The sequence below is a fragment of the Trachymyrmex cornetzi genome, unplaced genomic scaffold (assembly GCF_001594075.2).
Source record: "Trachymyrmex cornetzi isolate Tcor2-1 unplaced genomic scaffold, Tcor1.1 scaffold121, whole genome shotgun sequence".
Taxonomy (NCBI): domain Eukaryota; kingdom Metazoa; phylum Arthropoda; class Insecta; order Hymenoptera; family Formicidae; genus Trachymyrmex; species Trachymyrmex cornetzi.
The window spans coordinates 309,760-325,322 of NW_017295773.1; the positions used below are offsets into that span (position 1 = coordinate 309,760).

The following is a 15,563-nucleotide window of genomic DNA, read 5'->3' on the forward strand; positions in this document are numbered from 1 at the left end:
TATAAAGAACTTATAAAGAGAGAGATTAACTTTCATAGCAAATATCATAAATTATGTAACTACGGTTTGTACGTTTTTGTGTATCTGTAAAAATAACTAACACAACAATATATAAACGTGGTAAAGGTTCGTAAGACACTGCGGATAAGCGCGTTTATGTCATTGCCCTATACAACTTAAAATTAATGATTCATTAATAACTGTGGCGGCATCTTGTCGATACCTTACCACCGGTATCAGACTTGTAATTATAATGACGTTGTTATTTTGATCCAATTGAGGAATGTTATCCCTCCCGATATATTCCAACATATTGTCATATTCCCAGGAAGTAAAATATAGTTTTATACAAGCATTTATTATAAAACTCTAGCAAGTATAAAAAAAACGTTAACACTGAGTTCTCGACTGGATCAACTTTATTTTTTTTGCACCATATTTGCATTTTTTAGGACAGATTTGTTTCTAATATTACGATATAATAATTATTTGTTAAAAGTATTTTATTTTGCGGTGGAAGAGATTTTTTAAATTTTGAATACAATATTTAATATTGCATCAGAGAAAATAAAGTTTTTACATGTACACACGGTGCATACATCGCGCTTGTGTAACAGTTTTCTAAAATATATAATTATTATATTATATGATTTATCACACACCCGCATTGCACACAATAATACTTTATAGAGAAAACGAAAGGTTCTAAGAATAATCATAATTATTTTAAGAGGGAAAGTTGTGTGTGCCAATTAATTTTTAGTATCTTCAACATTACATTTTTCCATAGACATTAATTACGGTCATCAATAAATCGACGTTGCAAAAACAACTGATATTCACCCTTTCATTTTGCATAATATATATTTATATAATATCATATATTTGTCGCATACGTCAGTTTGAAAACCAGAATTTATCTCGTCATCGTTTTGTTGCTTGTTAAAAAATTTATTTTATTCCAAAATAAGTAAATGTTTAATATCGAAATTTTTCGATTTTCCACACGTTTTTGGCATTCACTTAGTTACAGTGAGTGCAAAAAGTATTCGTACGGAGAAAATGTTTTTTAAAAAAACTTTATTTTTAAAAAGTAAATATTATCTAGCGAGAAATGAATCATCGAACTGATGTCGAATCGATATCGATACGATGGTTTCAACATCAATTTGACATCGATTCGAAGTTTAATTTCTTGTTGGGTAATTAATAATTTATTCATAAAGAATAAAATTGACTGTATGTTTCTTAAAATTATATTTACCAAAAAGATGTCTATTAATTATAGAAAATATATTATCTGAAAAATAAGTGAAAATAAAAAATTATATTGTTTGGATGCTCAAAAAGTATTCGTACAGTCGAGAAATTTAGCTTCTAAAATCAGGAATACATGTGAAGCTCGTTTGTTTATGTTAAAACAGAATGTATCAATTGTATAAAATTGCTAATTAATGTTTATTTTCTACAAATAAGAAAATTTTTTTTATAAAAAAATTTCCTTGTACGAATACTTTTTGCTCTCACTGTATATTTCAATTCATTGAATCTTAAAGATTTATGTTGTTTAATAATGGTTCCGTTATAAAAAGATTCTCTTTGACAATGGATTGAGACGGTTCAAGGTAAACCACGTGATCGAAGTTCCTCAGGAACTTGAAGTTTGGACACTTCTCTCCTTTTCTCTCTCTCTCTCTCTCTCCCCGCCTTTCTCCTTTTACTTGCTACATCGTATTACCTCGGTGACATACTTTTCGCCGAGACTGCTTTTTTCGATGTGTTTCACCTTCCGCTCGTGAGTTCAACGATCCATCCGAAACCGTGATCCGCGCCTCCGTTAGGCAAGCAGATAGGCGGGCAGGCAGGCAGGCAGGCAAGCAGGCATGAGGCCGGCAAGCACCGCTAGTAGGACACCGTCCTCAATAGCACGTCGAAAGTACGTGTGGTGGACGTCAGTGATCTTACGAATGCTCTCTATCGACCTGTACACCATCTCTGTGGTGGTGCCCTCGGCGCACGAATAGACAGGCGGCTCATTATATTCGAAAATATAGCGCCTAAAGCTGACGCGAAATCGCCTGTAACAGCGGCTCGTGGATAGGTAGGTGAGTGGGCGGATGAGTCGGTCGGTCGGTTGGTTCGTGTGCCAAACATCAAGAACGAAAACCTCTTCACCTCAATTAACGCCGTTGCTGGTAGTGGTAATATCAGTTGGTAGTGGTAAATATACGGCGGTAGTAGTGGTTTGTAATCGGTAGCCGCGCACGCGAGTTTCATACGTACTTGTTCTCTTTACGCGAGATCGCTTGGAAATTATTTCGCAATGTGTAAAAAGTATTGACAATTACTAGAATTATTAATTACGACTATTAGAAGCTACGTGTATTGATAGCGCCTACGAGCTGCTTGTAATAAATAACGCAAGAAGAAAAAATTATATATCTTTTTAATTAGCACGTCTCTCCGATTTTCTTACCAATCTAATGCACGTTTAGTAAACAGTTTTCTCGTCTCATCCGTAGAATGTATAACAAATATCCGTTTAACGTGTAAGGAAAAAATTTGACGTTAACATTTCTCGAAAGGCATAATTAACTTTTACAGAACTACTTTCTACAGAACTACGAGAGTCTCTCTTTATCAGCATTGTCATTCGCGTTAACTGATTCGTAGATAATCAGACGTTTCTTATGGTTTTTAACGAATCATACTATTATTATTTCGTTACATTGCCGTGCGAAATTCCGTTCCACGTCCGCGGGAGATTTCCAGATATCACGATAAATACGTCCGCGCTAAATGTGCGCGAAATAACAATTCGCGGCGATACGCTTGACGTTGCTTATTGTGTGCCCGGTCGACAGTGTGGTAGTGCCGAGATGAGACAGTAAACGGGCTGTCTCCTAGCGCTGGGACACATTGTGCCAGAGGTTGTTCTACAACGGCGAGCAGACAGCAGCAGATACCAGAGCTACGGAGGAAGTGGGTTTCATTAGTAGTGGTGGTGGCGTCGGCGGTGGTGGTGTTGGGTGCTCGAGTGCTGGTGCTGGTACTGGTGCTGGTACTGGTGCTGGTACTGGTGCTGGTACTGGTACTGCTATTGCTACTGCTGTTGCAACTGCTATTGCTATTGTTCTTGCTACTGATACTGCTACTGGCGCTTGGTGTTGCTTGCCGATGGTGGTAGTGAGTGCACGATATAGTTCCCTTCTCTCTTTGTAAGTTCACAGTATCATACATCTCTCTGCTGTTACTCTTACGAATTGAGTTTTCACCTACGTTTCTTGGTCGCTGGTACCGCGGACTGGTCTTCAGGATCTTTGATCTTGCAGTCGTTTATCTTTTCTTCTTCTCTCTCACTTTCTCGCTCTCCCCTTCTCTCTCCCCTTCTCTTGCTTTTTCTATTTTTCTTCTTTTTTTTCTTTCGTTTCTTCCTTCGTGACTTCCGCAAACGCCAACGTGATCACGTACGATTGAAATAAAGTGTGTGCGTCCTTGTCCTCTTCGCCGGCATCGTGTGTATCCATATAAACTTAATACGAGAAGTAACGGGAAAAAAAACTAACATCTCGAAAAAACTCGTCATTCACGTATACTGTTTCACGTGTCGCTTTCGCAGATAGTTTTGCGCGCACACGAACGCGGAAGATCGTTGATTTTACGATCGGATTCTACGGATTCCACGGTGTGATCTCTCCAGTGCTGATACGTTTAAGCAATCAGGTAATGTAAACTTCTAAGAACAAGGTTCTAATAATTAAATTTTGTACAAGCTATTATTATAAGTTATTACTATATATATAATAGAGCTGATATTATAATTTAAAGTATTGTATATTGGCACAAGTATTGTACGCACATTTTCGAACGAAGATTACAATATTTTCATTGAAATATTTTCATATAAAGATTACAATATTTTCATATAAAATATTAAGTATACATCTCATACTCTTTGTACAATTTATACATATACACACAAAGTATTTTTAAGTATTTTTGTATAAATTTTTATATTGTGCCCTATACTCTCATTTTTTCTCACTCTTTCTCTCTCTCTCTCTCTCTCTCTCTCTTTCTCTCTCTCTCTCTCTCTCTGATAGCTATATATTTATACTTATTATTGGTTACTTAGGCTTCGTTCACTCACAGAGAATGAAAGGAATTCTTAAGTTTAAAAAATTTCTAGTTACAAGTATATCTCTGTCGGTATTCGTATATTTAATGATATTGTTACAGAATGTATCGCGCACTACTTTTTCTCGTCTTCATTTACGGGAATATTCGTGGAATGGAATTCCATACCAAAGGAGATGTACCTCGTCTATATCATCCGCGCTACTTAATGTATGAGGAACCGTATAACATCGAGTTCAAGTACCACAATTACGAACAGATGAGCCGCTTTCTTCGCGTGACATCCCTTCGATTTCAAAATCTCACTGCGCTGTATTCAATAGGAAAGTCGGTGAAAGGTACATTATCTTCTTACAATGCTAATTGAAATCACAATAAATAGCGTATTCTGAAAGAGGACGCTTACATGTCGTTTGATGTTTCATTTATACATTTTAACATTCAATTAACAATATTAATGTAGAGAAGAAATTCAATACAATACATATTTAAAAAACATAAAGAAATAGCAAACAGACAATTGGCATAGTGAACGGTGTGCATTTAGCTTTAAAAAGTTTTATCTTACACGTGCCAGTTGAATTTCAACATTCGCATTGGACTGATATGTTCCTCGATATATAATTATTTTAATTAGTTCTGACAGTGGTGTAAAACACCGTTTTTTATATTTTTTCAATTTTTTATTCAGTGACTATGTTTTCTTTTACTACAGTATTACCATCTTGACAGAAATATACGCGAATTATGTTCAGAAATTCACATCACTGTGGAGTAAGCCCTCAAGTTTTCTCAATTAAGTTTCTCACCTACTTCATTAAATGCATTGTAATTTAAAAATTTTAGTCATTTTTAACCATTCAACCTTGTAACTGGTGAGATCTTTAATGGAGGAATGATTACCGCACAGTGATTACGACCGGATTAACGTCACTTATTGTAACAACTCATTTGTTCAACTACATGGATCGTTAAAAGTCTCAATTTTGCTGAAGAAGACTAGAATCGTAGTTGAAACATGTACAACTTAATTAATTTTATCATGTAAAATAAAATTTTTTAGAGCTAATTACGCACCGTTCACTGTGCCAATTCCTAATTGCTCTCATTTATTTATATTTTTTTAATTCGTCATCTCGGGAATTTTGATATTGTTACCTTTGAAATATATATGTTGTAATCCAACGTTACTCATGCGATAGGTCGAGATTTATGGGTAATGGTTGTTTCGTCCTCACCTTACGAGCACATGATCGGAAAACCTGATGTAAAGTATATCGCTAACATACATGGAAACGAAGCTGTGGGACGCGAATTAATGCTACATCTTATTCACGTACGTAATTATGTCAAGCATTGAAATTTCCACGTCATGTTATTCGCAATGATGAATAACACATGCGCGTATGTTACATTCTTACAATTTGACTCACCACGTACACATTGCTTGAAAAAAAGATTTATTCGGATAAGAGATTCTATCTAATCAAATAATTGCAAATGACAATAATTCGTAATTATAAATTAATATCGATCAATATTAACTGATGGATGTTGAATCAATGTGTATATATTAATAACAATATTAATATTAATAATTCATTTACGTTCGATAAATGGTGCACATATCCCAGCAAATACCAAGTAACGTACATGTTAGTTGTAATTTCCCACTCAACAATATAATATAACACACATAATATAACACGTGTCATATTACAGTTATATTGTTGAGTGGAAAATTACAACTAATGTATACGTTACGTGTAATTTGATATTTGGTGGGATGTTTCTTACAAATGTATCTCCCTTTTTTCTTTTTTTCCTTGTAGTTTCTCGTGACATCGTACGGATCAGACGCATATATTACATGGTTATTGGACAATACAAGAATTCATATTTTGCCGTCAATGAATCCTGACGGCTTCGAAGTCTCTAAAGAGGGACGCTGTGATGGTGGTCAAGGCAGGTTAGATATTGATATAAACGATTTATATTTGTTTAACTTATTTTTTGATCATTTCTATTTTTTCCAATCAGGTCAGGTTGCACTAATCAACGATGAAATTTTTAGTTCAAACCTAATTGTCTAACGTTGAACACGTTGAGGCAGTCTTTTTTACTATTCCTTTTAAAGGGACTTTCTTTCGATTTAAACGTAAAATTAAAAGGTTTGCGCTTAATGTTTCACAAAGTAGCCATAGACCGAATATACTTAAATGAATAATCGTCAGGAGCACTGACAAATACGTCGTTAAATACTTCTGTTTTTGCTAAAGGAAATATATCTTGAAGCGTCTAAATTAAACGCTTTGCGATATAATCCGTCTTTTAATCGCTTTGTGCAAAACAAACTAATTAGCTTCTAATTCTCATCTTTACGATTCGATGTATGATTGTACAGGTATAACGCGCGCGGCTTTGACCTAAACCGTAATTTCCCGGACTATTTTAAGCAAAACAATAAAAAGAGCCAGCCGGAGACCGAAGCCGTTAAAGAATGGGTCTCGAAGATTCAGTTCGTGCTCTCGGGCAGTCTGCACGGTGGTGCGCTCGTGGCCAGTTATCCCTTCGACAATACCCCAAATTCGCGTAAGTTAAATCACCTTGGTTCAGTTACCGTTTCGCACGCGGAGCTAAAATCGTTAAAAGGCGGGCAGCGTGGCTCGCTCGATCGTCCTCGATCCGACTCCGAGCCACGGAATCACACAGAGTCGTAATACTCCGCTCTGTCGTATCACGATCGTCCTCTTTGCGAGATGTGATTCTGAAAAAAAAAACGAACAAAGATAAGAACAGGAAAAAGAAAGAACGACATTATTATTTTTTGGATACAATCCTTCCAGCGTTTCGACTTGGTCGATTTCAAATTTATTCCATTTGTATTAAACAATTGCAATTAACAGACAGATTATAGACAGCTATGACTATAGCTGTATACGGCTCTGAAATTATTATGATATATTATGTAAACTTTCATGCCATCAGGAATATGCCGATCGGCACCACTATGTGCAGGTATTGTGCAATATGTATATGATTATCTTTTATTATTAGCATAAGCGACTTTATTTATCTTATCATTTATTTTGCAAAATGTTAGAAATATTTGAAAAGTACGAAGTTACTTTTGATTGATTCGAATGTAATATTGAAAAGAAGATAAATGATGAAGTTTACGGCTTCTTACGAAAATTATGTTAAGAAAATAACTGCTTTTCAACTGTATTAGTGAACGTATAAAAATGAAATATATTTGAATGCACAATTAGACATGGCATGAAACGCATATCTTGTACAATTTATCTCTGAACAAAAAAAAAGAGAAAAAGAAACAAAGATAAAAGGAAAAAGGCAGTAAGGTATGCCTCGACATTTTCAGAAATCAGATTCAAAGATTTAAAAAGAATGTCTAATGGATATTCTGAGATAACTTGCAGATTACACAAATCATCTTCGTATTTTCTATCTACATTGGATATATAGTCCAACGTTTAAACTGCCGTAACAGTATGATATAGAGAGAATAGTGTTTCAGAGTTTCACGTCGACGCCGAGCGTCTCGCCGGATGACGACGTATTTCAACATTTATCGTTGACATATTCTCGAAATCACGGATCTATGTATCAGGGATTACCCTGCTCTCCGTCTCAGCCTGCATTTAAACGTGGAATTACTAATGGCGCCGAATGGTATCCACTTACCGGTGGAATGCAAGATTTCAACTATGTGTGGAACGGTTGTATGGAGATCACCTTGGAACTTTCTTGCTGCAAATATCCTCCAGCCGCGGATCTACCACATTACTGGGCGGAAAATCGAGCGGTGAGTGGCTTTTGTGGAGTGATGGAAAATAAAGATCATATATAGCTTAATGAGAGAGATAGAGAGAGAGAGAGAGAGAGAGAGAGAAAGTGAGAAAAGAATAATACAGATATTCGGGTCGATATCTGATTTTTGACCTTACTGCACTCTAAAATAGGCCGGTGTGAATTTAACGACACTTCTGGTGTGGATTTAACACCCATGCAGTGTCTACAATTCTCACTGTGCTGGTATTAAGATTATCACCAACATGAAGTGGATTTCAAACCTCTGGTGTTTATATCAACACCATCATATGAATTTAAAACCCTGGTGTTAAATTCACATCATATTGGTGTTAATATTAGGTAACACCAACACAATGAAAATTATATAGACACCGCTATTTTTCAGAGTGTCTCTATTTTGCATTCAAATACGTGTTCTATTCTTCTTTATAAAAATAATAATATACATTTATTATCCTTTTATTATCTTTTTAGTCTTTAATCAAATTTCTGGCAGAGGCTCACAGAGGTGTTCATGGTTTTGTTATCGATGAAAATGGTAATCCTATCGAAAGGGCTTCCGTTAAAGTGAAATCACGAGATGTTAGTTTCTCAACAACGAAATATGGTGAATTTTGGAGAATTCTTTTGCCTGGAGTTTACAAGTTAGAGGTACGTTACCAAATTTAATGGTAATATTCTGTTGGATACAATCATTCTCTTATTATATTGTCTTGCGTTACTAGAATGCCAAAATTATGATAAAATAAGAAACTTATAAAATAAGACACTGTGCTATTTAAGTATTTACCCACGTTATATCATGTTAAATCTGATCCAATGAGAAATGACAATGAAATTGATATCGATTCAATGTCGATACCATTACCATTTCTCACTGAGGATATTATATTTTTGTCAGGTATTTTCGAACGGTTATGTACCTCGTGAAGTTGAATTTGTAGTAATCGAACAACATCCGACGCTTCTCAATGTTACCCTTTACTCGGTAAAAGTAAGTAATGCTATCGACTAAAAGATCTACATTTTTATTTGTGTATTTTAAGTTATTATTTTTTATTAATTTAGTTAAATATAAAATTACTCTTACGTCTTAACATATATATTAAAATTTATTATACTTGAAATAGAGACAATACGACGACGAAAATGGGTCTGTTTTATATAACGGAAACATCGGTGGGAGACCTTATCCACACCGCGATCATACGTTACATTATCGACCTCCCCAATCAGGAATTAATACCGCGGCTGACGCCAACAACGGTATCCTCTCGTCTATCAGTAACGGATTTAACAACTTGGTGACCAATCTCTTTGGATAATCTTGTGAAACACATATACAAACAATATTATTTATTTATTCTATATTATCGTGTAAAGTAAAATAAAACGTTAAACTTAGTCTGTCAATATTTGATAGATAATTGGTGCAAAGAAACCATAATCCGATTAATCGGCAAAATACTGCCAAACAATACTGCAACCTAAGTTATTTCATATTAAGTTTAATATCTCTACGCTATAAAATATTTATGTATTCGCCAGGAATGTATATTAAGAAGTGTACGTTCATTCTATTTATAAATATATAAACACACAACTATATTTTTATTTAAATATTTTATAGAAGAAAATAGTTAATATAATTAAATTCCTTATTCCATTTTTCTAATAAACTTGTTATTTATTATTAAATTTTATATCTTTTGTTTACAGTAATGATCTTAAAATACAGTTGTCAAAAAAAAGAAAGATAACAAATATTGTTATTCCTTGAAATACGTAATTGTTTGTACAATAGCTGCAATCCATATTGCTGCGGCATAAGCTCCAGCATCCATTTCCGTTAAATACTGAGCTTGTTTTATATAACTAGCTCGTCCCGCTCTACAAACAAATGAATCATTGCTTTAATATTTACAAAAAGTTTAGTATGAAAAAGTGACTAAATTAAAAATATTTTATGAAAATTTATACAGTTTCCAATTAAATTTCTCTAATTTTTAAAAATATATATGTATTTTACACACACAAACACACACACACACATACTAAAGCGGTCGTTATTTTAATAATTTTTGAAATTAGGTCGGTGACCAGTTTGGATCGGTGGACTTCAGAAATCAGCCATTAGCAGGTAGTGCTAATGCGTCGAATCTAAAATACTATATATATGTATATACACACAGTGCGTGTCAAAAATTCCAGAACGGCTTATTATCTCAAAAAGTATTGGTTTATTGGAAAAATGTTTCATATTAAAGTTGTAGAGTTTTAACAAATGTATTGTACTTTAAACTTAAAGTACACGGATTATCTTATCATAGCATTCATATCTACTCACTTTGGTTTCATATTTCTCGTAGAATAGCATCCTTCCCATGCTGCTGCGGTTATTTTCTCGTAAAAATCACTAGGACACTCCTTTAACAATTTTTCATATGTCGTATACGCCGCATACATTGTGTCGATCTAAAAATATTGATTGGCAAAAATATTAATTGAAAATTCTCTTACATTTTTAATACAAGTCCTATGTCTAGTTCACAATGAGTTCAATTTTTTTGCAACAAGTAACAACATGGCGAACAAGTTTTAATACTACAAAAAACCTTTTTGTTTATTTATAATAGTATCATTAATAATATACACTAATAATATATTTTAATAATGTACATATATAGGTATGTGCAAACCATAGTCCTGTCGCCAACTTTCGCTCTTCCATATTTCTCTAAACAATTTAATCCGCTGCGGAATGCGCAAAACCAAACGTTTCGCATATCCTTCTCCTGCTTGAATGATGCCAACATTTTCGCGCCAGTTGTAAAAAATAAACAATATAGAGCTCCAGAAGTTCCGCCCATACATTCTTCCGCGATGTTCGCTATTTCCAACAATAACGCTGCTGGATGTGACAAGGATAAATTTTCCAAATTATTTAAAATACCTATAGAATGTATAAAGAAAGAGGGAGAATTAGTAAACTCTTGTTGAACATTAAGAGATATATAGGTACATCATAATTCGTATACGCGTACCGTTGGCAAATCGTTTCAATGTCGATCCGCAATCTCCGTCTCCGCAACCACGGTCTAACCCGTTAAGATACGCCTCTTTCTCGATGACAGCTACACAAGCGTTTTTTAAACACAATTTAATCAGGCGCTGATCACTCACATTTAACAATATTCCGATCTTCTCCACTTTTTCTTTTTTTGCATCTTTCAATGGAGTGCTCAATGGAGTTAAAGTCGAAGGAATGCTGTAGGTGCAGCCTGGCCAGCACGGTGCTGTCGTTTTTTCGTCAAGACAATCGACGAATACATCCCCATGGTTTTCAGTCAATTTTAGCAAACTTATGTGTATCCCGACGCTATTTAAGGATGTCATTAAAACACCTGAATAGACGCGAACAGGCTGTATGCCTGTCTTTTCTGCATTAAGAAAAATCAACATAAAATCATGATAAATGTACTATAAATTAAAAATGGCAAATTCACAGAGGAAGAAATTACTTATGATGTGCTAATTATTTGACGCAAAAACAAGAAAAGCCATTAATAATAGACTAAAGTTTCCAGACATCCTCGTATTCCGGGAACAGTCCGGGAAAAATGTTTTATAATTGTTCGCATCGATCGATACGCTAATCGATGGAATGACATGGCTGGGAGGGCAAAGCTCAGAGTGAAGTCAAAAAATAGTCGGCAGGGAAACGTAAATCAGAATGTGGAGGTATAATAAATGATTGGAGACTTAGGGTGCTTTTTCTTTTCTCGTAGTTTTATTCTTTTTATCATACAACGAACCAAAGTTTGATTGACACGATCTATCGTTCATCAATCTTCTCTTGCATGCAAGGACTTGCCACACTACTACTTTTTGATTTAATAAAAAAAAATCTGGTAATCTTATGGTAGACACGTCTAGTAGATGTCAATAGATTCAATAAGCAACCGATATGGAGATTGGCAAACCCTCAAATTTATATAATTTTTTTCTTAAAGATGAAAGAAACGGATATATGATTGATTTATCATACTGTATGTAAGCGGGTTATATTATGATTTATGTTCATATATAAAAAGAAGAAAAAGCAGCAAATAAGTACTTACGAAGCTGATTTACAACCTCACAGACGATTATTCCTTGTTCCAATTGACTTAAAGCACCGAAATTGTTGACTATAACCGCGACCGAGTCATTAGTGGACAAAGATAAGGCCTCGCAAATGCGCTTTAGCATTAGCATCACCAGTTCAGATGCGGTCCTGAGCTTAATTCTCTCGTATCCTGCTTCTCCGTGCACACCCATTCCACATTCTATCTCATCCTGTGCAAGCTCGAACATGAGACCTTGACCTGCATTTAATATTCTCATTGTCAGATTAAGCATATTAATGCAGAATTATTCTAAATTATAATTCTAATTGTAAGCCGCAAAATATCGCAGACACGGCGTATTCTTTAACCGCGGCAGTATAAGACTGATTTTTCTCTTGATAAAAACTTGTTAAAGTTCGTCTGAAGAGAATTTGCTTCAAATATTTAATGTATATATACGTAGTACACCAAACACATCAAATTTTCTTGACATTTCCGGGATAAATAATTTAAGCTTTTAAACTACAGATTTAAATGTAAATTGAATGTACTCAAATATAATATTTTTTTTATACAATAAGGGAACTTTATTGTTAAGAATATCCTTGTTAAAATATTCCAGATATCCGACCGGATATTGAATATCCGAAAAGAATGCGACATCAGTCCAGTCTGATAATTTTACGATCCGATGCATCCCTAATATAGATTGCATCATATATCAAATATTCGGAAAAAAGTGACTGGGCAACAATAATAAACTATAAAGAATAGCTGCGTTCAACAGAAAGAGCAACTGTTGTAAACTTCTTTAATATGATTGGTTTTGTCCTTAGTTCCTTACTAGATTTAAATATATAAACTAATCATATATATTCACGAATTTTACAACAGTTGCAAAGCTGCTTTTTCTGTTAAACGCAGCCATTGTCTAGATTCTGATCCGTCCTTCTATTCGTCCATCGGATGGAGGAACAGCAGCGTTATAGAAGCGCTTGGCCATACAAGCTTAGCACATGTTGTATGTAATTATCGTAACTATGACGTGACTTGAACGTAACGGTAACTTATGAGCTTTGATTGTCTCACCTGGTATTGCGCACGCGGATAGTCCGACTCCGTAGGTCGCGGTGTTTTGTGAAACGCGTCGTGCAATTTCTGCTACTTCACACAGAGGAAAACCTTTTTCGGCGAAAGCACCCGCAATTTTGATAACGAATAACATGCCCACCAGTCCGCGCTTACCTGCGACACTCTGTTCGTTTATGGGAATACTGCAGTCATCATCAACGATTACCTCCTCCACCTAATCTTATTAAGATATTATATATAATTTTCAAATAATAATAATAATCGATAATTTTAAAACATTTAATTTATATCATTGTTTGCGGGTAAAAAATGAAAGATTTTCGTTTTACCACAACGCCCGCTTGCCGAGTCTTCTCAATTGCTATGCCAAAATTTAGACGATCCCCTGTGTAATTAGGTACCACGACCACAATACCATCTAAAAGAAGATATTAATGTACGTGTAATTTAATAAAAAGTACTTTTTAATCATAAGTATGTAAAGTAAAAAGACCTTTATTATTTTCTGCAATGCACTGAAGAGCATACGTGATATGAATAGACGGCGGCGCTGTAAAAATAGATCCTGCTACGGAAGCTGTCAACATACCGCTGCCAACAAATCCTAAAATGGCATACAGCAAAAAATTTGCATACATGAAGTTTTCGTCCTTCTGAAAGCTTTTATATATGACTATGTATCTAAACATCTCTAACATAACAACGCACAAATTATACAAGTGAAATATTATTCACGATATTTTTATTTTATAATAATTTAGAAAGAAGATTTTATTTATTTTCACTTAAATAAGACAAACGAGATTTACATTGATGGAAATGTTCAATTTAATTCAAGAAAAAGTAACTGAAGTATATATGTGTAGATATACATAAATTGTATTCAGAATTTTAGAGAAATATATTATTTATAATTACAAAGTCGTGCAAACGATTATTTGATCCAGTGATATACATATATTAATTTAAATGAGAGTATAAGCCACATTAACTGTAGTAAGATAACAGCGTAAACTTTCGAATCAAATGACGATAGTCGTCAAACTTGGAAAATTTGAAATATTATTATTTAAGTAATACACACAATTTTTTTTTTCATCGACACTCCCTTATAAATAATTTAAACTTTTTAATTAAATTTTATAATTTGCACAAGCAAATATATTACGATGTAAATTTTGTTTGTTTAAAGAAATAATAAAAAATTAAGAGAGAGAGAGAGAGGGAGGGAGGGGGGGAGAACTTTCTATTATTTTTATAAGAGAATGAAGAATAAAATTGCTTTATAAACATATATACGTTGCCCTTTAATTGTAATGAAGCAATAGCATTATAGAAGCGTATTTTTATATGTATATACATACATCTGATGACAGTACAACTCTGTGCGATGCATGATGTTCTAGTTGCGGATACGTATAGGATAACCCTGATAGAGTCTCGAACACCGCATCGTCTAACAAGTTAATTAAACTCTTTGACGTTGCCATTGTGAGTCACGGTCAGATGAAACACCAACGTTGAATTCTATGTCAAATAAATAAGACAAATTTCAACAAGATCTGTAAATCCAACGATCCCCACCTTCAGATTCCCGGGTTATCAGAATGCTTCGTATGTGACGTATCACATATTTGATAACCGAGATCTGTAAATTGGAAACGGAGCGACGAAATTAAAACATTACATTCAATTCTTTATTTACTTGCACTAGCTCGAGAAACGCGTGAATGATTTAAGTTTCTCTTATATAACACGACTTACGATTCTTACGTCCGTATTTTATAATTGTTACAATTGAATCGAGAATATAAAGATACAAGCAATTAAATAATTTCTCGAAAATATAACTACTGATAAAAGAGACTGTCTAGATTATTTAATCGAAAAATAGGATGTGTTTATTTAAATCATAATTATTCGCAGTGTGCGTGAATTGAACTTAACATTCGAAAGATTAAGCATCAAAATATTATTTGTTTGAAAAATATACCTTTTTTAAAATCAGCATGTGTATCAAACGTATGTCAGTAATCCACAAAAAGAGAAATTTTACATTTTTTGAAAAAATATCTTCCCCCCCCCCCCCTCACCTCCATTGCGTAGATTAATATTACATACATATAACACAAAAATAGTAACGAGAAATAAAGAAGTTATCGCGAATGCCTACACAGCACTCCTGATTGTTTGTAGACTTGTAGTCGATATTTTTTCATCGACTTAAGTCGATTTTCAAAGTCGATATTTAGCCGACTGTTAAAATAAGATCAGATGACTGTCGGTTTACAGTCGACTTAGAATTGACATTTAAGTCGATTGGCTGACTGATTACTGGCTATATAATTGGGACATTTATCGTCTTTTAATCGACTAAAAGTTGACATTCAG

At 34.2% G+C, this 15,563-nt stretch overlaps 2 protein-coding genes across 3 annotated transcripts; one reads left to right on the forward strand and one right to left on the reverse strand.

Annotated features, from left to right (window-relative positions):
* Window positions 1-2,553: 2,553 nt before the first annotated feature.
* On the forward strand, window positions 2,554-9,567 carry LOC108767587 (carboxypeptidase M). Of its 2 annotated transcripts, XM_018517559.1 has the most exons (10): window positions 2,554-2,982; window positions 3,620-3,723; window positions 4,240-4,475; window positions 5,340-5,473; window positions 5,970-6,106; window positions 6,542-6,729; window positions 7,668-7,963; window positions 8,446-8,622; window positions 8,873-8,965; window positions 9,102-9,567. In XM_018517559.1, the coding sequence occupies exons 3-10, from the start codon at window positions 4,241-4,243 to the stop codon at window positions 9,294-9,296; spliced, it is 1,455 nt and encodes a 484-aa protein (XP_018373061.1). In that variant the 5' UTR covers window positions 2,554-2,982; window positions 3,620-3,723; window position 4,240; the 3' UTR covers window positions 9,297-9,567. The 2 variants fall into 2 exon arrangements, with proteins under 2 accessions (XP_018373061.1, XP_018373053.1); XM_018517551.1 differs by lacking the exons at window positions 2,554-2,982; window positions 3,620-3,723 and adding an exon at window positions 3,079-3,218.
* Window positions 9,568-9,633: 66 nt separating this feature from the next.
* LOC108767336 (triokinase/FMN cyclase) lies at window positions 9,634-15,243 on the reverse strand. Its single transcript, XM_018517145.1, has 10 exons — window positions 15,166-15,243; window positions 14,537-14,699; window positions 13,666-13,776; window positions 13,502-13,590; window positions 13,170-13,386; window positions 12,093-12,338; window positions 11,016-11,411; window positions 10,671-10,924; window positions 10,319-10,446; window positions 9,634-9,861 (listed from the first exon to the last, which is right to left on the reverse strand). Exons 3-10 carry the CDS (start codon window positions 13,757-13,759, stop codon window positions 9,741-9,743), a joined length of 1,545 nt encoding a protein of 514 aa, XP_018372647.1. The 5' UTR covers window positions 13,760-13,776; window positions 14,537-14,699; window positions 15,166-15,243; the 3' UTR covers window positions 9,634-9,740.
* Between the last annotated feature and the right edge of the window lie 320 nt (window positions 15,244-15,563).